Source organism: Acinonyx jubatus, chromosome D4, assembly GCF_027475565.1.
Source record: "Acinonyx jubatus isolate Ajub_Pintada_27869175 chromosome D4, VMU_Ajub_asm_v1.0, whole genome shotgun sequence".
NCBI classification, from domain to species: Eukaryota; Metazoa; Chordata; class Mammalia; order Carnivora; family Felidae; genus Acinonyx; species Acinonyx jubatus.
Window position 1 is genome coordinate 37,751,653 of NC_069391.1, and position 25,406 is coordinate 37,777,058.

General features: G+C 39.4%; 1 protein-coding gene across 6 annotated transcripts in view; it reads left to right on the top strand.

The window, feature by feature from the left end:
• The window catches only part of KIF24 (kinesin family member 24), an 87,092-nt gene that overhangs the window by 38,859 nt on the left and 22,827 nt on the right, over positions 1 to 25,406 (top strand). For 5 of the 6 annotated variants that reach the window (XM_015073232.3, XM_027039302.2, XM_027039303.2 and 2 more), the window contains 4 exons: positions 4,715 to 4,904; positions 9,906 to 10,003; positions 13,954 to 14,169; positions 18,014 to 18,101. In XM_015073232.3, the coding sequence (XP_014928718.2) occupies positions 4,715 to 4,904; positions 9,906 to 10,003; positions 13,954 to 14,169; positions 18,014 to 18,101 (592 nt within the window). The remainder of the gene's footprint in view (positions 1 to 4,714; positions 4,905 to 9,905; positions 10,004 to 13,953; positions 14,170 to 18,013; positions 18,102 to 25,406) is intronic. The other variant, XM_027039304.2, reaches the window with a different exon arrangement.

Consider the following 25,406-nt stretch of genomic DNA (forward strand, 5'->3'; position numbering starts at 1 on the left):
CAACAAAATACATTCTTAAGCCACATTTTCTTTCTTTCTTTCTTTCTTTCTTTCTTTCTTTCTTTTCTTTCTTTTCTTTCTTTTCTTTCTTTTCTTTCTTTTCTTTCTTTTCTTTTTTCTTTTCTTTTTTCTTTTCTTTTCTTTCTTTTCTTTCTCTTCCTTCCTTCCTTCAAGCTATTATTCATACCTTAAAAGAAGGTATACATTTAGATCTGGCCTTATATTGGCTAAGCTTTCAGAGAATCTCATAAGCAACCAGTTCTTTTATTCCAAAGGAAAATAGAAGACCCAATTTTACAGGTAAAAGTACTTTTAGTAATTTGAAATACATAATGAATTTTATAGTGTTTCTAAAAACTTTATTTGGTTTAGCAGAGCACAGAGTAACATATAGCACTCTTTAACTTTTTTTAAGGTTTATTTTGAGAGACAGAGCTTGTGCACATGTGTGCACGTGCAAGCTGGGGTGGGGCAGAGAGTGAGGGAGAGAGAGAGAATCCCAAGCAGGCTCCACACTCATCATGGAGCCCAGTGTGGGCTCGATTTCACAAACCATGAGATCATGACCTGAGCTGAAATCAAGAGTCCACACTTAACCAACTGAGCCACCCAGGTGTCCCTCTTTTCTTTGAATTGTTAGAGAACTAGACTGTTCATGGCTATCAAAGCCAGGATTATTACTGTCCTATTGGTTAGCTCTGAGGTGAAAGAACAGATATTTTCTTGAATGTTAGTCTTTTTTTGAACAATACATAAAAATCTAAGTTGGAATTATTTATAAAGACACTGCTTTGCATTATTTATTTGGATAAAATGAGCATTTTAGTTTAAATAGGCTCTTTCATTTAGTTGGCTCATATTAAGTACATCTCTTCCAGGCCTGATTCTCGATATAAAGATAATTAGGATATATGGAGACTCTTAGTTTCTTAGGGTGCAGGGTGAGTAGGAATATAAACAACCATACGGTGAGATAAGTGCTCTTATAGAGGTTTATACATGACAGACCCAGAGCAAAAGCTATTCCATTGAGCTTTCTTACTTTTTATATATCATTATTTTATATTTTATCACTCTTCCTACTCTTTATTAGAGAAGTAGAGATTTTAAAAAGTACATTTTACCCACTAATCCTCATACTGTCTTTTCACCCAAATGTTTCTAAGTAGGGGTCAGGGTTTCAGAACTCTGAGAAACTCCCTCATGAACTTAAGGCTTGCTGTTAGGATGTCATCTTGTCCAAAGAGCATTCTCTTCAGGTGCCTCAAATCAAGTAAGCTCAGAATACATTACTGGTCTCAGGTTTTTTTTTAAGCTTATTTATTTATTTTGAGAGCGAGTGTATGTGTGTGTACTCAGAGGAGGGACAGAGAGAAAAAGGGAGAGAGAGAATCCTAAGCAGGCCCTGTGCTGTTAGCACAGAGCCTGATGCAGGGGTCAAACTCACGAACCATGAGATCATGATCTGAGCCAAGATCAAGAGTCAGATGCTAAACCAGCTGAACCACCCAGGCCCCCCTGGTCTCAGAATTTTAATAAAAGTTTAATGCATTTAGAAAACTAGTTGCCCTGACTTATTTAAGATTTTAAATAGACCTAACTCCAGCTGTCTGAACTCTTTTCATGTCAGATAGATACAGCTTATTTCTTCTAGGGAACACTGGGCATTAAAAAACCAGAGCCTTTTAGGGGCACCTGGGTGGCTCAATTGGTTGAGCATCCATCTTTGGCTCAGGTCATGATCTCATAGTTCATGAGTTTGAGCCCAGCATTGGGCTTCGTGCTGACAGCTCAGAGCCTGGAGTCTGCTTCGAATTCTTTGTCTCCCTCTCTCTCTGCCCCTCCCTGCTTGAGCTCTGTCTCTCTCTCCCTTAAAAAAGAATAAACATTACAAAAATTAAAAAAACAGGGGTGCCTGGGTGGCTCAGTCGGTTGAGCGTCTGACTTCGGCTCAGGTCATGATCTCACGGTTCGTGGGTTCAAGACTTACGTTGGGCTCTGTGCTGACAGCTCAGAGCCTGGAGCCTGCTTTGGATTCTGTGTCTCCCTCTCTGCTCCTCCTCCACTCATGCTCTGTCTCTCTCTCAAAAATAAACATTAAAAAAAAATTTTAAAAACAGAGCATTTTAGGAGAAGAGCAGTCATTCCTTTTTGCCCCTTGAACTTGAAAACTAGTTTTTGACCACGTGACCCATCTAGAGTCCCTAGTCAATTTTTAAAAAATTTTTAAATGTTTTATTTATTTTTGATAGAGAGACAGAGAATGAGCAGGGCAGGGGCAGAGAGGGAGGGAGACACAGAACCTGAAACAGGCTCCAGGCTCTGACAGCTCAGAGCCCGACGCAGGGCTCAAACTCATGAACTGCGAGATCACGACCTGAGCCAAAGTCAGGCGCGCAACCGACAGCCACCCAGGCACTGTCAGTCCCTAGTCAATTTTTAAAAAGACATTTTCTGTTCCCCTTGATTAACTTTGTATGATTAAGTTATTAATATCCCCAACAACTAGAGATTTTGACACAGGCCCTTGTTAAAAAATAATGCATTAAAATTTTGTTTTTCTTGTTAAAAAAAAATTGAACATATGCAGAAGGGAGAATAGAACAGTGAATCCCCCATATGCCCATCATCCACTTTTAGTTGTCAGGATTTTGCCACACTTAACCTCAAAATGGTACATTTTTTTATTCTATTTTATTTTAAGTTTATTTATTTATTTTGAGAGAGCACAAGCAGCAGAGGGGCAGAGAGAGGGAGAGAGAGAATCCCAAGCAAGCTCAGTGCTGTCAGCTCAGAGCCTGATGCAGGGCTCAAACCCATGAACTGTGAGATCATGACCTGAGCAGAAACCAAGAGTCAGCTGCTCAATCGACTGAGCCACCCAGGTGCCCCAAAATGGTACATTTAAAAAAATTTGCTCTGGGGCGCCTGGGTGGCGCAGTCGGTTAAGCGTCCAACTTCAGCCAGGTCACGATCTCGCAGTCCGTGAGTTCGAGCCCCGCGTCAGGCTCTGGGCTGATGGCTCAGAGCCTGGAGCCTGTTTCCGATTCTGTGTCTTCCTCTCTCTCTGCCCCTCACCCGTTCATGCTCTGTCTCTCTCTGTCTCAAAAATAAATAAACGTTGAAAAAAAATTTTTTTTCTAAAAATTTGCTCTATGTTGGTTAAAAAACAAAGCATGCTTTAAAAGCTTGGAGTTATCTTTTATGCACAATATTAGAAATTTTATTTGCTCCTTTTTATTAATTTTAGATCCTGACAAAAAATAATTTTCCAGCCAGTTGGAGGGCTCAGAAAATTGAAATTGATATGAAACAGTTATATAGTGAAATATCCTGTGTAAAATCAATTATAAAAGGGTTTTTAGGAGCTATTAATTAAATTCTAAAGTGTAAAGGAAGGGAATAATTTTTCTTGCCAAGACATTCTAAAGTATATAGACCAAAGGCATTGATCCTGTAAACTGCTTTCAAGAATTTTATTTTCTTGTTACTTAGGTTAAGAGGAATTTCTATACAGGTAAATGGTCAGTTCTTAGAGATATGCATATATACCCCCATTAGGCTCAGCAAGTAAAATGATGAATTTTGTATCCCTAGCTCAAGGAGTATTTCATCAAATATTCTAGCTGTTAAGGTTGATAAGTTCACTGAAGCCAGAGCCAGAAAAGAAATGTGTCTGAATAGAAGGGTGATAGTGGTGGGCAGCACCAGTCATAAAATTGTCCTGGGAAGAAAAAAATAGAGGATTGTGTTCTAACAAACACACATCAGGTGACAAAAAGAGGAAGAGCAAGACAAAGGGAGGTACAGAATATACCTGGGAAGAACAGAGGAAAAGTACATTGAAACCTACCACCTAATTCAAGGTATTTAGTAAACCCAGGTATGATTAAAAAAAAAAAAAGAAAAAGAAAAAAAAATCATTAGAAGTTTTTGGAAGACCACATCTGGAAGTCAGACACACAGTCTTAAAGCTAAAGCAGTTCTTAAGGTTTGGGGGTTGGTTCGTTGTTTTCGGCAGGATAAAGGATGGGGTGGAGTAGGGATAGAGATAGAAATAATCAGGAGGATTTAGTTATTAAAAGAACTTTCTGTACACATAGTATGTATAAAATTACATGTATTTTTAATATTTATTTATTTGGCGGGGTGGGGGGAGGACCAGAGAGAGGGAGACAGAGGATCTGAAGCAGGCTCCACGCTGTAAGTACAGACCAATGCGGGCTCCAAGTCACAAATGATATCATGACCTGAACTGAAACCAAGAGTTGGCTGCTTAACCCACTAAGCCACCCAGGCACCCCGTGTGATGTTACATATTAGAGTGACAGGGCGCCTGGGGGGCTCAGTAGGTTAAACGTCCTACTTGGGCTCAGGTCATGTTCTTGCCATCTGTGAGTTTGATCCCCACGTCAGGCTCTGTGCTGACAGCTCAGAGCCTGGAGCCTACTTCAGATTCTGTGCTTCCCTCTCTGTCTGCCCCTCTCCCACTTACGCTTTGTCTCTCTCTCAAAAATAAACAAACACAAAAAAATTTAAAAAAATAAAGTGTTGACACTGAGGAAGTTTTTTATATATAATATATATGTATAAGGTGTGTGTATATATATTAGGCATAATGTATATACAAAATAACAAAATGTGCTCATACTTTGACCTCTTAAGTAGTCATCCTATTACTAAAACTTAAAGCCCACTTACAAATATATATCAGACAGAACACCTCAGAGAAAGAGAAATCTTGGACTGAGATGGAGAAAATCAGAGTTTGTGTTCGAAAACGCCCTTTGGGCATAAGGGAGGTACGTCGTGGAGAAATTAATATTATTACTGTAGAAGACAAAGAAACTCTACTTGTTCATGAGAAGAAAGAAGCAGTTGACCTCACACAATATATTCTGCAGGTATGATGCTTTCCTTTTGTGTTTGGAACTAATGTTATCAAGTGTGTCAGTTTGTTGCTTTTCTTTGAATAGCAACACACGAATTCTAAAATCCTGTTTTAGCTTTGGGTATTGGCATTCTTTTTTTTTTTTTTTTTTTTTAAGTTTATTTATTTATTTTGAGAAAGAGAGCGGGGAAGGGGCAGAGAGAGGAAGAGAGAGAGAATCCCAAGCAGGCTCCGCATTTTCCACGCAGAGCCTGATGCGGGGTTCAAACTCACAAAACGCGAGACCATGACCTGAGCCGAAGTCGAGAGTCAGACGCTTAACTGACTGAGCCATACAAGCACCCCACATTCATTCTTGATGTAAATCATTAATACTCTGGGCCTTCATTAAAAAAATATATAGATAGTGCAGTGGGGGAAACAATAACATAATTTCTGCACTCTAGGGCAATAGAGTTGTATCATACATTCGCTTAACACATTTTACGTGAATGTAATTATACCTATTCGGCAAAAAGTGGGGCCCAAGGGGATAAAAAGAATGTAATGAATTGGTGGTAGATAGGACAGGTCACTGAGGTGTGCCCCAGGGTGACTCTGAGATGATTGCATAGTTAGTCTCAAGTCTTGCCTGTGTCTCACAGTGTGAACTTATTCTGCTGAGTGTGTCTGGAGTTTAATGATGGAGGATATGTTTTTGAGCAACAAGGTTCCAGATTGCCACTCAGCTGCTTATTTCAATTCTCAACTGTCTTTGGGCTTAGATTTAATTTGGTGGAAACTGGACTCTTGAGCAGGCCACTTGGTGAAAGTTAGATTATAGTGTGAGTAAATGTAATCCAGGGATATGATTTTTACATGTAACTTACAAGGATTTACATAAAACACTGGTAATTTAGACACAAAAAATATTCACTCCCTGCCAGAAAGATCACAAAGAGTCCAAGGACAAAGGCTTGGTATTGAAGGGAACTTACTTAAAGTAGATAGATACCCTTGTAGTAATCCTCCAGTCTCCTATGGAAGCAGCAAGCCCATAGATGGGAGACACCATAATTTGGTACTCTTAAAATGATGAAGCAATTGTAAATAAAACAGAGGATAATCTACCGGATGTTAAGATTTGAGAATTTGGGTCTCTCTTTCTCTGAATCTGCCTCCCTAAACATGCACGTTATATTCATTCTTCTTTCTCTCTCTCTTTCTCTTGCCTCAAAACCCAGTGATTGGTAGAGAGAAAAAAGTGGTGAGTAATCTGTTGTGCTAGCATTTCACTTTAGTCAGCTGAGATTTTACCCTCCTGGAATAAATACGTTAACGCTGAAGTCAAATTAACACTTTCCCCCTCTTTTACACATGCATTGTTCATCTTTTTCTTTGGCTATCAAAATTGAGTTTCACAGCAACGTTCAAAGTAATCCACTGACTCTTTGTCTGGGCACTAAATTAGTAGGTCACTGTATAACCAACCCAATCACTTTAACAGCCTTACTGACTGCTGATCAATGCACAATCTATTAGGTCTAGATGGGAGATATTTATTTTGAAGATGGTCTAAATGCCAATTAGTTATAAGGTTATCTAGTTCCATACCTACTTGTAACTGTAGTAATAGCCCTGTCCAGTCACCATCTACCCAAGACATCATTAATGATGCTTTTGTCACGGTAATTCCCTCAAAGAAGCATCAGCTTATCTTTTGTATTTTTCCATTATCCCCAAACACAATAACCTTCCTTCTTTGTCATTACCATTAGTCAATACTTATTGAATACCCATAGTTTTCATAGCACTTACTCTGTAGTTTGAACTTTGGACCTTTGCTCTCATAGGTCAAAATCCTTACCTATCAATGCTATAATACAAGTGTTGGGAGGGCTTTTACCCCCTTTTCTTTTCTTCAGTGGAAAGAAGTAAAGGGAGGTTCATAGCAAACATGGCAAATAAATATTGATCCTAGATTCTTTGGGTTTTATTTTTAAGCTTACTTAGGAATTCAGACAATAGGTTTATGTACCCATTTAATTAAATGTCCTATCCTTTCAAATCTTCTTTTGTTACTTAGTATATATGATCATATACATGTAGTGTGCTGTCTTACCATTAAATTTTATATCAACATAATGTGTGAAAGGACAAGGAAACAAATGTGTATATGTTTCATTCCAATTTCTTAAATAAAGAAACATATAGAAAAAAGATGGTACTGAAATATATTAAAAAGTCAATAGTGGCTCTCTCTGTGTAGTAAGATGTATAGGCAATTTGATTTTCTTCTCTGTTGTTTTCCATGTTTTTAAAATTTTCTATAATCAGCATGTTACTTTTATATAAAAAGTAAAAACTTTTGAGTAAGATAGAGTCACCTATTTCAAAATCAAAACATACAAAAAGGTATGCAGTGAAGTATCCTGCTAATCCCATTTCCTCCTTGAAGGCAACCACTATTACCTGTTCTATCTTTCCAGAGAAATTCTATAAATATACATGTTACTTTTATAATCTGAAAAAATTTTATTTAAAAAATAAATTATGGAACTCCAATCATACCAAGGCTAAAGTGAGTATTAATCCAACCTAATTGATAAAGTGTGATCAAATGAAAGTATCTGTGATGCAAAGGATATTATGGATTATATATATATTTATATATTGTGCTAGCATTTATTATATTTATAAAATAGCATTATTATAATTAACATATATAACATATGTAACATGTTAATTAGAATAATCTTGCATGTTCATATATCTTTCATTAAGGATACTTACAGAAGTACTGGAAAAATCAATACCTAAATCCTCTTGGAAGGAAAGATACTAATCCCTTTAATCAATAAGTGTTTTCTAAGGTGTTTACTCAGGAGCTGAAGTTATTCACAAGCACTCATAGAAGGAGATGAAGAATAGCCATATATTCAATGAAGTAAAAGAAAATTTTTTAAAACTCCCACGTTTACTTGTTTTCACTTTTTTCTTATTTTCCTGAGAAACACCAAAAAATATATTTTAGAAATATATTTTACTTTTTATTATCGCCATTTTCAAGTTTATTAAAAAAATATAAAGAACCCCTATGTACCTATCACCCAGATTCAACAGTTAGAAACATTTTATTCTTAAAAACATCACATATTTTGGGGCACCTGGGTGGCTCAGTCGGTTAAACGTCTGACTTCGGCTCGGGTCATGATCTCGTAGTTCGTGGGTTTCAGCCCTGCGTCGGGCTCTGTGCTGACAGCTCAGAGCCTGGAGCCTGCCTTCGGATTCTGCGTGTCCCTCTCTCTCTGTCCCTCCCATGCTCACTTGCTCTTTCTCTCTCTCTTTCTCTCAAAAATAAATAAAACCAAAAAAAAATTTTTTTAAATCACATTTTATGCCACTAAAAGTTCACAGACTTCTGTATCATGCTGCACAGATTCCTTATTTTCTCACCTCCTAACTTTTGGAGATATCTTCTAACTGATAAATTCATCTTAGTGGCCCCAATTTCTGCTCAGGTGCCCTAACAAATTTCTATTCTAATGTAATGGCACACGAAACAGAATCAAATGTGGGTAGAGTGACCTATAATAAATTGCCCCAATTTACTTTGCTGGGTTTTCCCATGCAATTTTTCCTTACCTGGATATTTAGAGCAGGCCCAAGAGGTAGCAGAAGATAGGGCCTCATGTCCCCCTTGTTGTGTATGGACTGCCATTATTACACTACGGTCAAGCTTGAAATTAGTACTTTTACTCAGAGATAGCTGGGCTACCAACATAATAAGCCTCTAAATTTTGCAAGTGATTATGGCTGCTGAATTAAATGCTTTCCAGACCCCTTTTAATAGGGTTATCTATCCTTTTCCAAATTATCATGGTTTTTCATTTGGGAATCATCTTGGACTACTTTTTCTTCCCACCAATCCAGGCCATTAGTTGCCAAATTTCTCATGCGTCCATCTCCTCTTTATTTTCATTGTCATCATCTAATTTAGACCCTTCTTACCTCACCACTAGATTAACAGTGTCCCTGTTCTTAGTCCATTCACAGTGTGCAGTAAGATTAGTCTTCCAGTAAAATGGCTCGGATCATCCCTTCCCTTTGCAAAGTTTTTTGTCTTCCCACTATTTGCTAAATTATATATGAACATTCTGACCTTAAGGCTAGTGTCCCAATACTCATACACCGTAGTCCTAACTCATTATTCTAGCCGCCTATTTCACCTTTCTACCTACAAAATCCTGTATTTCAACATTGAATCTTCCCTGTTCCCTAAAATGTTCCTTGTGTTTTCCTGCTTTGACTATTTGCTCATGTTTTCTTTGTGCCTGGACTCTCTTCCCTGCCTCCATCTATACCTCTCAAATTCCTCTTCTTCCCCCATGGCCCTTTATCTGTACAGTATTTTTCATAATCTCTTTTCTAATTAGAAGGAATATGTTTTTGTTTTGAATTCTACATGTACTTTATCTCTCACATTTTTTCTAGCTTAGAGTCATGTGTATACTGTCTGGATTCACACCTTTAGGTGGTCGAGTGGGGTAATGGTAGGGTAATGTCAATATCTTTGGGCCCTTTGAAGTGCCTACTACAGGTACACATGTTACCAGCTGAGCAATATATGTTTATGGAATTAAAAGCTCAGCTGTGTAACCTATGAAATGGAAACCTTCCTCTAGAATTTCCCTAAATTTCAAATATGCTGGCCCTAGCTAGGCTGTGAGGATAATCCCCATAAAATTGAGTTCTCCTGGAGCTAAGGAGGATTGGCTTACTCTTGTACTCATCAGTTTACTTCACTTAAGAGAGAACAAAAATTATGTGCCTTAGTTTTTACATTATAAGAATATGTCTACAGAGATCTCAAGTAAAAGAAGGCCCTGTCATTTGACAGTTGATTGCTCATTTATCTCTAAATTTGTCATAGTCAGTAGTTAAAAACATATTCGCACCTTTCTTATGTGTTAACTAGAATAGTGGTGAAGAAAATCCAGGAAATGTCTCTATAAGAATCACATTTCTTTTTCAGCATGTTTTTTATTTTGATGAAGTCTTTGGTGAAGCATGCACCAACCGGGATGTATACATGAAGACTACTCACCCACTCATTCAGCATATTTTCAATGGGTATGATAGTAATTATTTGCTTCTCTTGCTTCATATTTTCTCTTCTCCATAATCATATTTCTTTATAAACATCACTTACATTTTTCAGTTTTTTAATTAAACATGAATTTGTGTCTTAATCTGGTGAATTTAGACTCTGTTAAAGAGTGCCTTATCTCTATAGGAGTTACCAAGCATTTAGAAATTTTCAGGAAAAATGTTGTTAGCAATATAATTTCATCAAAGTCCTCAGAATAAAAAGGTTTAAGTGGTTACAGTTTGAACTTTTGATAACAGGAATTATGTATTCTGGATATATAGTTCAGTTACCTTTTTCATTGGAGTGGGATAGGTAAGTGACTGTCATCTGTTCTTTATAGATGTATTTTTTTTAATTTTGAAATAATCACACTTTAAATAAACATATAAATGGGATAGAAAAGGCATTAGGGAGCCCTGTTGTATATTCAAAATATAGGCATGTATTGATAGAAAATGCCAAATGGTCTGCTATAATCACTGATACCAGAGTATTTTGACTTTTTCATTTTGTTTATTTATTTAAAAAAATTTTTTTTAACATTTATTTATTTTCAAGAGACAGAGTGCGAGTGGGGGAAGGGCAGAGAGAGGGGGAGGCACAGAACCTGAAGCAGGCTCCAGGCTCTGAGCTGTCAGCACAGAGCCCCATGCAGGGCTCGAACCCACCAACTGTGAGATCATGACCTGAGCTGAAGTTGGACGCCTGACTGAGCCACCCAGGCACCCCTATTTATTTATTTTTTAAATGAGTTGACTTTTTTTTTTTTTTTTTTGAGAGAGAGAAAGTGCACACAAGCTGGGGAGGGGCAGAGAGAGTGGGAGAGAGATAACTTTAAGTAGGCTCCACACTGCCAGCATGGAGCCCAATGTGGGACTTCAACTCATAACCAATGAGATCATGACCTGAACTAAAATCAAGAGTCAAACACTTAACTGACTGAGCCACCCAGTTGCCCCAGAGTATTTTGACTTTTTTTTTTTTTAAACAATTATTCATTTTTGAGAGACAGAGCTCAAGCAGGGGAGGGGCAGAGAGAGAGGGAGACACAGGATACAAAGCAGGCTACAGGCTCCAAGCTGTCAGCACAGAGCCTGGTGCGGGGCTCGAACCCATGAATGGTGAGATCATGACCTGAGCCGAAGTTGGATGCTTAACCAACTGAGCCACCCAGGTGCCCCTTGACTTTTTTAAAAATAATTTTTATAACTTTAAAAATATTGAGGTATAATTCACATACAGTTAGATGTACAGATCTTAAGTATTCAAGTTTCATGAGTTTTAGTAGTTGTGTATATCCAAGTAACTAATACCTTGAACAAGATACAGAACATTTCCGTTACCCCAGAAAGTTCTCTTGTGTCCCCTTTTAGTTAACCTCCACCTCTACCCTCAGGTCTTATATAACCACTGACCTGCTTTCTGTCACTATATATTTGTTTCGCCTGTTCTAGAATGTCACAGAAATAGAATCATTCCCATATATGTTCTTTTATGCTTGGCTTCTTTGGCTTAGCATAATGTTTTTTGATATTAGTACATGTATCTGTAGTTTTTATTACTAATATTCCTTTCTATGAATATACCATAATTTGTCCATTCTCCTTTTGATGGATATTTGGGTTGTTTCCAGTTTTGGACTATTATGAATAAAGCTGTATGAACATTCTTGTACAAGTCTTTGATTCTTGGACATGTTTTCATTCATCTTGGGTGAAACCTAGACATGGACTTTCTGGGTCTTAGGATATGTGTGTGTTTATAAGAAAGTGTCAGGGGCGCCTGGGTGGCGCAGTCAGTTAAGCGTCCAACCTCAGCCAGGTCACGATCTCGTGGTCCGTGAGTTCGAGCCCCGCGTCAGGCTCTGGGCTGATGGCTCAGAGCCTGGAGCCTGTTTCCGATTCTGTGTCTCCCTCTCTCTCTGCCCCTCCCCTGTTCATGCTCTGTCTCTCTCTGTCCCAAAAATAAATAAACGTTGGAAAAAAAAAAAAAAAGAAAGTGTCAAACAGTTTTTCTCACACCATTTTGTATTCCCAACAGCAATGTGTGTGAATTGCATTTCTCCATCCTCACCATATTTGGTATTGTCAGTCTTATTTTAGCCAATCTAATAGGTATGTAACTTTATCTCATTGTGCTTTGAATTTGAATTTCAAAATGCCTAATGATACTGAGAATCTTTTCATGTGCTTATTGCCATTCAGATACCTTCATTTGCCCCTTTTTTGTTTGTCCGTTTCCTTTTTATTGTTGTTTAATAGCAGTCATTAAAATTTTTTTAATTCTAAGTAGGCTGAAAAAGTGAAATGCCTTTCAGGTTTGATTTCTTATATATCAAATTTAGGGAGTACTTTTTAAGAGAGCAAGTTTGTAAAGTTAGAATTTGAATGTTAGGACAGTACCAGTTAAAAAATAAGAGAGCTACAAGTTAAGTGCATCCATTATGCAAAGTGTAATAAGAGATTTTTCATGCCCATATTGTTGTTTTTCAAAAAGATCATCACTAAAATGTTCAGAAGATAAGGTAGATACTATTCTTTACTCTCATTCTGCTAAATCTTTTTTTTTATTTTAGAGAGAGAGAGCATGAGCAGGGGGGAGAGGGGGAGAGAGAGAGGGAGAGAGGGAGAGAGAGAGAGAATGAGAATCTTAAGCAGGTTCCACACTTAGTGTGGACCCCAGCACAGGGCTTGATCCTGGGATCATGACTTCAACAGAAATCAAGAGTCAGCCACTCAATCCACTGAGCCACCCAGGTGCCCCTCATTCTACTAAATCCTCTGCAATGTGTTTACATTTTCCTCCATTAATCCTTTCCTATCTGTGCCTCTGCTAGTGTATTCAAATGCCCATACTACTGGGAGCCTGGATTCAAAAGACAAGGAGTACCTGGTCTCTGCTCAAACAGCTTAAATCTGATTAGCTACCATCTCTTTATTCTCACACTTATATGGTTCCTTTGCTGTTGTCCTATTACTGGTTCTTGGGTTTCTTTCTGGCTTCAGGCCTCTTTCTTCATGTTCTTCTCTCTGCCCACCTCCAGTGTTCCCTTACTTCTGTGTATTCACAGACTTTTTTCTTACTGCAAGTAGCTACTTTTATCCTTAATCTCCATGCAATTTCCTGTTCAAGAGTCTGCAATAGCTGCTTATTACTTAACATTATGTTCATTTTCTACTCTGTACTACATAGTTGAGCCTCCAATACTCAGGTAATCTTGGCCTCTAGCTCCTTCAAAAACATGCGGTGATTGGCAGGATAGTTTCCCAGCTCTCCTCTGAACCTTTTATTCTGCAGTTCTTCACACTCATACCCATGCACATACCCACCCTACATGCAAGAATAGTGATTCTTACTTAGAACCACATGGTGTCAGAGCTAGAAGGGATCTTAGAAATCAAGTAACTAATTAATTTATTAATGAAAGTGAAAACTGAGGCTCTTAGAAAAACCCTTCTGTGAGTCCTTCCTCAAATATCTTGCTTATTCACATCTAAACTTCATTAATATTTATATGAGTAGTCATTACCACCCTGTTAATCATATGGTCTTCTGTTATTTTTGTATTTATTTTAATTCTCTATTACTTCTTTCATCAAGCTTTTTCGGATTAAGACAAAATCATCTCTTAGATTCTCTAGGACATCTAGCATGGAATTCTTATTTGCTTCCAGACTTGTCTTATCATATAACCAGTTCCATGAAAAATTCCTATTAAAAAACTCATGTGCTGCTTTAAGAATGTTTTTTCCTCTTCCTGTGTTTTTATCATGTAAAGCCCTCCTCTCCCTAAAGGATTGTATGCTCATAGCTGAATTTTGTCAGCTATAAACAGGATTCTGTTTCTACCTGACTTTGGTAATGAAAAATCTGTATGTAGATTAACATTTCTCTTAGTGTATATGTTATACAAATGATTTTTTTCCCCTAGAGGGAATGCCACTTGCTTCGCATATGGACAGACAGGTGCTGGGAAGACCTACACCATGATAGGAACTCATCAGAACCCAGGACTCTATGCTCTGGCTGCCAAAGAGATCTTCAGGCAACTAGAAGTGTCCCAGCCAAAAAGGCACCTCTTTGTGTGGATCAGCTTTTATGAAATCTACTGTGGACAGCTTTATGACCTCTTAAATAGAAGAAAAAGGTACTGGTTATGAATGGGAAACTACAAATCTGTTCATCATTGTTTTAAGCGAGGGTCCACAGAATTGATGATCATGGGATTTAATACAAGGTCTTATTATATTAGTGCCCTTTTCTGAGATGAGTCTCCTGAATTAGATGAATATTTTTTAAATCAGTTCAGCTAGAAAAGAATGCAAATTAGCCTTCCATTAGTATTTTTTAAGTGATCTATATCCGTATGTTTATCAAAAGACTATCCCTTTTACTTTGATCTGCAAAAAGGTGATGATTTCAGGAAATCAGGATATCAACATGTACTTAAATACCTTCCTATTCTTTTGCCTATTATTACATTGGAAGAACTATAAATAATGTTTCTTGCTTTCTCTTATTTTTTTTTCTCAATAATCTTAGGGTAAATTTAATGATAATTTTCTGAGATCAGTTAAAAAAAATACATCTCGGGGAGCTTGGGTGGCTCAGTCGGTTAAGTGTCCAACTTTGGCTCAGATCATGATCTCGCAATCCGTGAGTTCGAGCCCCGCGTCGGGCTCTGTGCTGACCGCTCAGAGCCTGGAGCCTGTTTCAGATTCTGTGTCTCCCTCTCTCTCTGACCCTCCCCCATTCATGCTCTGTCTCTCTCTGTCTCAAAAATAAATAAACGTTAAAAAAAAAAATTTTTTTTTAAATACATCTCTCTTCTTCACGTTAGACTTCTAACTCTTCTAAGTCTTAAACTGTTGCCCTTGAAACATAATACAGTAACTTAGAAATGGATTTAAATCCTATTGTATTTTTCTGGCCTAAAGTTTTGTTTAGGTTGAAAGAGCTGACTTTAACTGAGCAGGAAACAACAAAGTTGTGAAGGTACCAACTGACTGGGAGGATAAGGAGGAGAGATGGAATAGGGGAGGTGGAAAGATAAAAGAGTGTCATAACCGAATTAACCAGAACTGTGACATGTTGGGAGCAGTCACAAGTGGAGAGAAGGGAATTGGGGCAGAGCATGGTGGTAGGCTGGGGAAACTAAATCAGTGACAGAAACTAGCCCCCAGCAAAGGTATCCAAGCCCCTACACAGCTGTCCAAAAGGATGTGCAAATTCCAGGCAAACACTGGAATGGGGGTTGGGCTAGAAGAGCATCTGAGTTCAGTAGAGTGTGATAGGGCAGGCCCCCATGCCAAAGGTGCTGATGTTTGAAGGGTTGGGGTCCAGAGCCAAGATGGCCAAGAATGAACTCTTGAGATGTCTTTGGTGCAAAAAGGTGGTTTTATTAAAGCACGAGGACAGGATCCGTGGCAGAAAGAGCTGCACTGGGGTTGGGAAGAGTGACTGATTATATAAGATTTTCTATCCTGTGGAGGGGAGAATGAGGTTAGGGCTCTAGGAAATTGAGTCCATAGGTTTCTGGAGATTGCCTTTTTACTTGTAAATTATTAAGACAGTTGCAAACTGATGCAAACTCTTGTCCTGCATGATGATCTCTATCAGTTAACCATTTGTTTTTCCCTTTCCTTTGTTCTTGGGCAGCCAAGAGTGCCTGAGGAATGTTTTACAAATCCCACCTGGGGGATGGGGGGGTGGGGGTGTTAGCTTGTACTATGCTCTCAGCTTGCCTTTGTTACCTATAAGAGTATTGAGTAGTGAAACTGGAGAAGCCATCAACTGGGCTTAGGCAGACCACCATCTGTGGACTATTCCAAGAAAAGGGGACCTTTAGGTATGCCACAATTCAGAGGATGTACAGGTGTTCAGGGTTTAGTCCTGACACAGCAACTGCCAAATAAAGGAGGGTTCTGCTCTAGGTTTGGTTTGGAGAAGAGTTGCTTTTCTTTATTACCCTCTGTTGGTTTTTGAAGCTTCAAGTTAGTTCAATCACAGCTTCTCTTCCAAGGCCCCAACACTATTACTTAGGAGACCTTTCCAGTCAGAATGCAGCTGGACACTGGCAAGAGCATCTGGCTCTGGAGGTCTCAAACAGACCAGGTTCAACCACTAGCCACCAACAAAATCCAAAGGCAGAGAAACAAGTAGTGGTGAAACAAGAAAGGAATTTAGTTCAGTGGGGCTACCACCAGGAAGACAACGGACTAACATTTCAAAGATCGCCTCCAAAGTGCCGAAAATACTTCTAGGTTTATATAAGGAGAAAGTGGGACAAAGGTCAATGGGTTTGTGCAGGTGGGCAGTGAAGTCAAGTTGATCATTGTCTTAGGGCCAATCATGGATAGAGTCTTGCTGGCTTGGGACAGTCCTTTATTGCTTGAGGGGGTAATTTGTGTTCCCTTCTGGGGATGCTTTGCCTGCATGGTCTTTTCCCAGAGTTAAGAGTATGATACGCTGGAATGAACTTAATCATTTAGAAAGTTTGAGGTCAAAATGCAGGAAGTTGAAGTCCTCTTTGTTTAAAGAACAGTCGGCAAGGGGATAAAAGCTGTTGTGCTGTGTGTGTGTGTCTGTCTCTCTGTGTCTAGTTTGTTGGTTTCTTTGGGTGAAGGGACAGTCAGGATATCTAGTTATTTGTGAGTGCGGTTCTTTAATGAATGACTCAGATATATTGCCCTGTGTATTTGCATTCTTTTCAGTTTATTTATTTTGAGAGGTGGGGGAGGGACAGAGAGAGAGGGAGAGAGAGAATCCCAAGCAAGCTGTGCACTGTCAGCACAGAGCCCAACTCGGGGCTCAAACTCACGAATGGTGAGATCATGGCCTGAGTTGAAATCAAGAGTCAGAAGCCAAACCAACTGACTGAGCCCCCCAGCAACCCCCCCCCCCACAAATTAACTCTTAAAGTAGAGGATAAATTGTTTTTATAGCCTTGCATAAAAAGTGATAGAAATACATTTCTGGCTTATAGAATTTAAAAAGCTAGAAGTACATTTTGGGCTGTCCATTAGGAACTGTTCTGGGGTGAGCTCAGGGCATAGGGCCTGTATGTTTAGGAATGACCTGAGGGCTCTGAAAGCTTGATCCCTCTTTTATTCCAGAAGCCTGACTGTTCTAATAGAATTAGTTTCTGATAGGTCATGGGGATTGGTGAAGCTGTTTTTCTCCAGTTCTGTAAAAATTCGGAAATTTGGGGTGAAACAAACTAAGAAAACATTTTTGAGAAAATCATTTCCTTTTTTGGGTATAAAGTGGAATTCCATTCTTAACCTTAATCAGTATCTTATTAAGGGAGAAAAATAATCTTTGAGTCTTTGATAGATTCAATATATGCCCCTTGATATATCTGGTTTAATGATGATGATAGACCATAGCCTTATACATAGGCCTGAGAAATTCAGTTATAGCACCAGCTCTTCCTTCCTCCCTTGGAAGATATATGAAGACTCCTTATGTTGGAAATAGAGTAGAACCCAGTTTCTGTACATCTCTCTGCTCTACCTTCTATGATGTTAGCTTTCAAAATTGGCCCTCTAGCAGATACGGAATGGCTGCCACTGCTCCCAGGGCCACATACTTTCACTTCCAGAAAGAGCACCAGCACCTCACCCCCAGGCACCTAACGACCAGAGACAAGAACTATTTTGATTGGACCAGCAGAGATCCCATATCCACTCCTGAACCAATCACTAAAGCCAGGAATATACCATCTGTTGATTGGCATATGTCTGCATTATATGTTCATTCTTTTAATTGTAGCCAAAGATGTCGATTTGTTTACAATAGTCAAGGACCATCTCTGAAGCCCAGGGCTGTGATCAGGAGGTGTGCGAGGGGGGGCGTGGAGGATACACATCAATCTCACTCAAATAACAGAACTGCTACCTAATAGGGAAATGGTGGAAGGTCTCTGGGGAGGCAAGAACAAAGTCCATTATAGCAGGTCTGCTGTACCAACCATGTTCTTGTGTCTGCAGGCTCTTTGCAAGAGAAGATAGCAACCACGTGGTACAGATAGTGGGACTGCAAGAGCTTCAGGTGGACAGTGTGGAGCTCCTCTTAGAGGTAACTCTTCCTTACTACCCCATGATAGTAACCTAAGTACAGGGAAAGAATTCATTTTGCTATCTAGCAAGAATAATGGAATTTAGCCAGAGGGCCATGACAAGCATGCTACCTAACATTTGTAAAATGTGAGTCCTCTAAGAGGATAGCTCCTTTCTGTACAGGGTTGTTGTCTAAGTGCCACAGAGTGTGTGGGAGAACCTTGTGCATGAGAGGCTACTCTTGTGCTAGCTTGACAGACTGCTAATGTGTATATCTATGGTAGTGGGAAAAGCTACTGGAGAGAAATATTCTTTTTTTAAGTTTATGTACTTATATTGAGAGAGAGAGAGTCAGCAGGGGAGGGGCAGATAGAGGGAGAGGGAGAGAATCCTAAGCAAGCTCCACACTGTCAGCACAGAAACCTAATGTGGGGCTTGAACTCACAAACCGTGAGACCATGAGCTGGAGTCAAGAGTTGGACACTTAACTGACTGAGCCACCCAGGTGCCCCGAAATATTCTTACTTTTAAGTAAAAATTTTAATGGGTAAGGGGCACTTGACTGACTCAGTAGAGCATGTGACTCTTGATCTCTGGGTCATGAGTTTGAGCCCCACATTGGGTGCAGAAATTACTTAAAAAAAATTTTTTTTAATAGTAATTTTCACATGGGTTCGGAATTCAAGAGGTACAATAAAAATATCCCTTCTATTCCCTTTTAAAACTGAGGCAAGTTTTTTTGTATATCCTTCCAAAGACATTTCCAAATCTTTCATGAAAAGTTCTTTTAGGGGCACTGTCTGTCTCTCTCTCAAATAAATTTGAAAAAGCTTCTAAAAAGTTATCTTTTAACACTTGCTCATTACTAGATACAAACCTTGCAAAAATATGTAAGAAGATAGAAGAATACAGGCCACTTCCAACTTACTGTATAAAACTCCCTACTCCCCACTGAGATATCCACTGTTCAAACGGTTTAAAATCATTTTTTTTCCTTTGCGAATTTATTAATTTATGTACAAATATATTTTTGTTGAATTGTCCTTTAATGCAGTGCTCCTCAACCACTTAGATCACTTTATTGTGAAAAATAGCCTATACCGAAATATGCTTAAAGCCTGAATGTGTATAGTGTAGTATAGTATAGAATAAAGAAACAACCACTTTCATAATCAGTTACCCAGATTAAGAAATAGAACATTTCAGCACCCCATAAACCCCTATACAACTTGCCAGTCACAGTCCCCTGTACTCCTGACATTTATGCTAAATCACTTTCTTGTTCTTTGTTATAGTTTTACCACTTATGTATTCATCCATTAACTATATAACTTACTGTGCACCTGTTTTTTAACTTTTATGAATAGAATCACACCATATTATTTGTCTTCTTTTGCTCATCATTATGCTTTTGAGTTCAGTCTATGTTTTTGCACATGGCTGTAGTTTTGTTCTTATTTGCTATATAGTTTCAATCATATGAATATGCCACCTTTTAACCATTCTGTTAATGGACAGCTGGGGTTGTTTCTATTTGGGGGGCTCTTCTGAACATTGTAACTGTGAAATGTCCTTATACCTGTGTTCCGGTACAGTTCTAGTTGTGAGGACATGCAGATCTTCCACTTCATTAGCTTTCCAAAGCTCTGTATGCTACCACAAGTGGTGTATGAGCAATCCCATTGTTCTTCATCCTCGCCAAGACTTCCTGTTGATTTTCAAATTTTTGCCAGTCTGGAATTGTTTAATTATATCTCATTGTAGTTTTATTTTGCATTTTGCTGATTGAGAAATAAATTGAATAGCTTTTCATATTTTTAATTTATCTTATGGGTTTCCTCTTTGGGGAATGCCAGTTAGGGTCTTTTCCTCATTTTGGGGTTGTCTGTCTTTTTCTTACTGATGTGTATATACAAATGTGAGTCATTTGTTTTTTGTGTCATAAACATGTTGTGTCATTCTGTGGCTTGCCTTTCTAGTTTCACCGCAGTGTCTTTAAATGCTTACTTGACTCTGAGGTCAATGAAATCAGAATCTTTTAAATCAGTCAGGCCTAGATGTAGATATTAGTGTTATCCTGAACTGAAATATTGGTCACATACCGTAAAATTCACCTTTTTAAAGTATATGCTTCAGTGTTTTTAAATATAATTTTCTTATTAAAATATAATCCACATAAAATAATCACCCTTTTAAAATATGCAGTTAAAGTGATTTTTAAAGTATATTCAGAAAGTTGTGCAGCCATCTCCTCTATCTAATTCCAGAACATTTTCATCACTTCAGAATGAAACCCTGTACCAGTAGCAGTTGCTCCGTATTTCCTTTGCCTCCAGGCCTTGCAGCCACTAATTTCTGTCTCTTTGAATTTGCCCATTTTGGCCATAGCATATATGGAATCCTACAATATGCAACCTTTTGTCTCTGGTTTCTTTCACTTAACAGATTTTCAAAGCTCACCCATGTTGTAGCATATGAAAGTACTTTCATTCATTCTTGTGGCTGAATAATATTCTATTATGGATACATTATTCATATATATATTTATTTTAGAGAGGGAAAGAGAGAGTGAGCTTGTGAGTGGGGAAGAGGGGCAATGGGAGAGAGAATCTCAAACAATCTCCATGCTTAGCTCAGACCCCAGCATAGGGCTTGATCCCACGACCCTGGGATCATGACCTGAGCTGAAATCAAGAGTCAGACATTCAGTCGACTGAACCACCTAGGTGCCCCATATTATTCATATTTTATTCATCCATTCATTAGTTAATAGACACAGAGGTTGTTTTTACTTTTATAGAAGCACTGTTATGAATAATACTGCTATAAACATTCATAGTACAAGTTTTTGTGTGGACGTATGTCTTCAGTTCTCTTGAGTCTATGCCTAGGAATGGAATTGCTGGGTCATACTTTTTGAGGAACTGCCAAACTGTTCTCCAAAGTGGCTGTGCCGTTTTACATTCCCAGCAGCAATGTATGAAGGTATATGTCATTTTAAATGCTCTCCACATGATTCTGACATGCAGCCTGCAGCCATTATAATCATCCTTACAGTATTCTTTTAGTAGCAAGCCTGGCTAGAGTCAAAGAAAGAAGGCTAGAAGGACAGGCCAGGTACTTGACCAGACGTTCCTTTAGAACAGCTTCACAATACACCTTTCCAGGGATTTGGGTGTATGAAATGGCAGGGTGGCCCACCACTGATGTCTTTTTCTAACAGTTTCTTTTTCCTAGGACAAATAAGTAAATTTTGCTTAAGGCCTGAGACCTCATATTTGTGTGACTATTATATTCTTAAGTCCTGGGATAAAACATCTGAGGATAGCACATGAGTGTGGCTATTTTAGAGTTACTTAAGAGCCAAGGGCCCCTTTCTAGGAATTGTAAAATCAAGTGCGCAACAAAAGTTTGTGGGATGTGTTGAAGGGGCTTCCCTGAGATTGTGACCATTCTTTTTTTTTTTTTTTTTAACTTTTATTTATTATTGAGAGACAGAGACAGAGCATGAGTGGGGGAGGGGCAGAGAGAGGGAGACACAGAATCTGAAGCAGGCTCCAGGCTCTGAGCTGTCAGCACAGAGCCCAGTATGGGGCTGGAACTCACAAACCGCAACACCCAGACCGAAGTCAGACACTTACCTGACTGAGCCACCCAGGCGCCCCTTTTTTTTTCCCCAATGTTTATTTATTTTTGAGAGAGAGCAGGGGAGGGGTAAAGAGAGGGGGACAGAGGATCTGAAGCAAACTCTGCACTGACAGCACAAAGCCTGAGCGGGGCTCGAACTCATGAACCATGAGATCACGACCTGAGCCAAAGTCAGACACTTAACCAGCTGAGCCACCCAGGTGCCCTGAAATTGTGACCATTCTTTTTTTTTTTTTTTTTTTTAATGTTTTTTTACTCTTGAAGGAGAGAGATAGAACATGAGTGGGGGAGGGGCAGAGAGAAAGGGAGACACAGAATCCGAAGCAGGCTCCAGGCTCTGAGCTGTCAGCACAGAGCCTGATGCGGGGCTCGAGCTCACGATCTGTGATATCATGACCTGAGTGAAGTTGGTTGCCCAACCGACTAAGCCACCCAGGTGCCCCAAGATTGTGACCATTCTTAACCTGTCCAAAGTGCCCTCCATTGTGGAGTCCTAAGAAAATTGTTTCTTATATTCCTGTTCCCTGTGGTTCTCTTGCCCCCACCTCCCCCAGCCATTCCTTCATTTGACAGGAGAGTTACTGCCCATGATGCCTTTATCCCTGAAGATTTAACCAACTGAATGGGAAAGGAAGAGATGTTTAGGAGGAGGTCCCTTTCCCTTAGCTATGGCCATAATTGTGTTAATGGGAAGTCTGGTGTCATATCACTCCCACTACCTTTGGAAGAGTTTATGGTACTGCTCTATCTTAAGATATCTTTCCTAAGAAAAGCCACCTGGGTGGCTCAGTTGGTTGAGCATCCAACTCTTGATTTCGGCTCAGGTCACGATCTTATGGTTTGTGAGTTTGAGCCCTGTATCGGGCTGTGTGCTGACTACAGAGCCTGCTTGGGATTCTCTCTCTCCCTCTCTCTCTGCCCCTCCCCTGTTTTCTCTCTCTCTCTCTCTCTCTCTCTCTCTCTCTCTCTCAAAAAATTAACTAAAAAAAAAAAGCAGAAAGAAGTTTCTTGTTAGTGTTTTATATCATCACCATCGATACTCTCAGTCTACAAGAAGTCAGTTGAGATCAAGATGGAAAGTTGATATAAATTATGGATGCCCTCATGAACATTTACTCACTCGAAACAACAGCACTTGCTAACTCAGGTGTTGCACTTTCTCAGGTGTTACTGTACATTCTCGCTCAAGTATCACCCATGTGTTTGCTCAAGTGTCACCCTCAGGTGTCATCTTTGAGTGTCACCCTCACAGATCACCCTCAGGTTCACTCAGGCATGGCCACTTGCATGCCTGCACAACTAGCAGCCGTATTTTTCCCACAGGATTGTCCTTCTTCCAGGAACTCTCTCCTTCAAGTGTATTTTATTACCTGGGCTTAACAATGCAGACACAAGGTCTTCCCTGCCTTTACCGAGGATGCACTGACTCCTCATATTTCTCAGTTGTGGAATCAAGATTTCTTCTGTCAGGGAATTGATGAGTATTTTTTCAGTTGTAGAGATTTACAGATTTTTTTTAACGTTTATTTATTTTTGAGACAGAGACTGAGCATGAATGGGGGAGGGTCAGAGGGAGGGAGACACAGAATCTGAAACAGGCTCCAGGCTCTGAGCTGTCAGCACAGAGCCCGACGCGGGGCTTGAACTCACGGACCGAGAGATCATGACCTGAGCCGAAGTCGGCCGCTTAACCGACTGAGCCACCCAGGCGCCCCAGATTTACAGATTTTTAAGTCATTTCGATAGCCACTTTATGTACTTATGGGCATCCATTCTCAAACTTCTCATAAACCTGTTTCATATTTTATCATTGCCCTAATCGCAATTGGTAACGGAGGCCCACATGGCAAAAGCTTCCCCTAGGTGAGCCTCGTTGTATGCCAGTGGTAGAGACTTACTATGCACACAGTGCCTATGCTACTGACATGCTCCTAGCCCTCCTTCAGTATATGCACAGAAACCTTAGTGATTAAAGCCTTATAACCATACAGAGGTGGGTCCTGGTGCCATGTATCCTTCAGCATGTCCTTTCCCTTTCTGAGCCTGAAACATGTGGATGATAGTAGATGATTGGGTTGGATGATACAGGAGGAAATGAGATAACATATAGAAAATGGTTGGTGTGACACTAGTTCAATTCGCCACATCTGTTCTTATTAATAGTCTTTATTAATAATGTCCCTGAATGTTACCCAGGCAACAGAATTGAGCAGTTGTCTTTAGTTTCTTTGGTGGCAGTTCCCCATTTCACTACTCACATAACATGTTTTGTCTAAAGGACCTAGATTTAGAAATTTGCCCAATAGACTTGAGTTACAGAAGGAAGAATTCAAGAAGGAGGAAGTGGTAGAGGAAAAGGAAGCCTACTGATTTTTCAGTTGATTGCACTATTTTTGCTTGGCTCCTAGACTTGCATTTTCCCCCAAATATTTTGTTTTTCCCTTTTCTTCTTCTTTTTTCTTTTTGGTTCACTTGTACTGGGGAGCCCGTGGAGTCTCATGTTGATCTGCAAAGCTCTATTTCCCCAGGAAACTCTGTTTTACATTTCTGAAAAGAAATAAAGTTTTGGAAGTTTACACAAAAATGTTTGTTCTTGGGGCACCTGACTGGCTCAGTCAGTGGAGCATGCAACTCTTGATCTCAGGGCTGTGCGTTCGAGACCCACATCAGGCTCTCTGCTACCAGCATGAAGCCCACTTCTCTGTCCCCATCTCTCTGCACCTCCCTCACTCATGTTCTCTCTCAAAAATAAATAAACATTGGGACACATAGATGGCTCAGTGTGGTTAAGTGTCTGATTCTTCGTTTCAGCTCAGGTCATGATCTTACAGTTTTGTGGGTTCGAGCCCTGTGTTGGGCTATATGTGCTGGCAGCATAGAGCCTGCTTGGGATTCTCTCTTTACCTCTCTGCCCCTCCCCTGCTTGTGCTGTCTCTGTCTTTCTCAAAAAAAAAAAAAAAAAACTTAAAAAAATTTTTTAAATAAAAATAAATATTAAAAAAAGTTGATCTATCTGATGATCTTTATAAACGGAGTCATTTTTACTCGTCAGAGCCCAGGTGCTTTATTTCACTTTCTGAAAGGCATGGTTATTGTAGCCTGTTTCTGAAGCTGAGGAAACTGAACCAGAACCAGAAATCCTTCATGCCTTCCCTAAAAGTCATTAGTCAGGAAAGGTATCCTCAACACATTAGGTTTTCTGGGATGTACTCACAGGTACCTAATGCATCATGATGGATAAGGTGGACAAGGTGCATGAAAAACCAAGTGTAAAACTTTATAACAGAACCCCAGAAGCCAACTTTTCTTGACTTCCCTGGGGGTGAACCACAAACCATCTTCTAAGTGTCTGTCTGTATCCTCTGTGCCTAGCTAGGCCTTGAGGCCTTTCTCAGCTGTGTGTCCCTAGCATCATTACTGTCACGTGGCAGAGGCCACCTGGCTTCTATCCCTAGCCTGACGATATTTGACCTATGTGACCTCGGGTAAGTCACTAACTTCTCTCTTTCTTCCCTTATCAAGCATATTGTTTATACAAATGTAGAGATTTAAAGGATCTCCCCTGTCTCTTCGTGGGGCTTGTAAAAGACCAAAACCAACAAGCAAAAAACAAAAAGAGGTGTGAGAACCCTAAAACTAGAAGGAAATACACCAGAATCTTGTTTACTCTGGATTT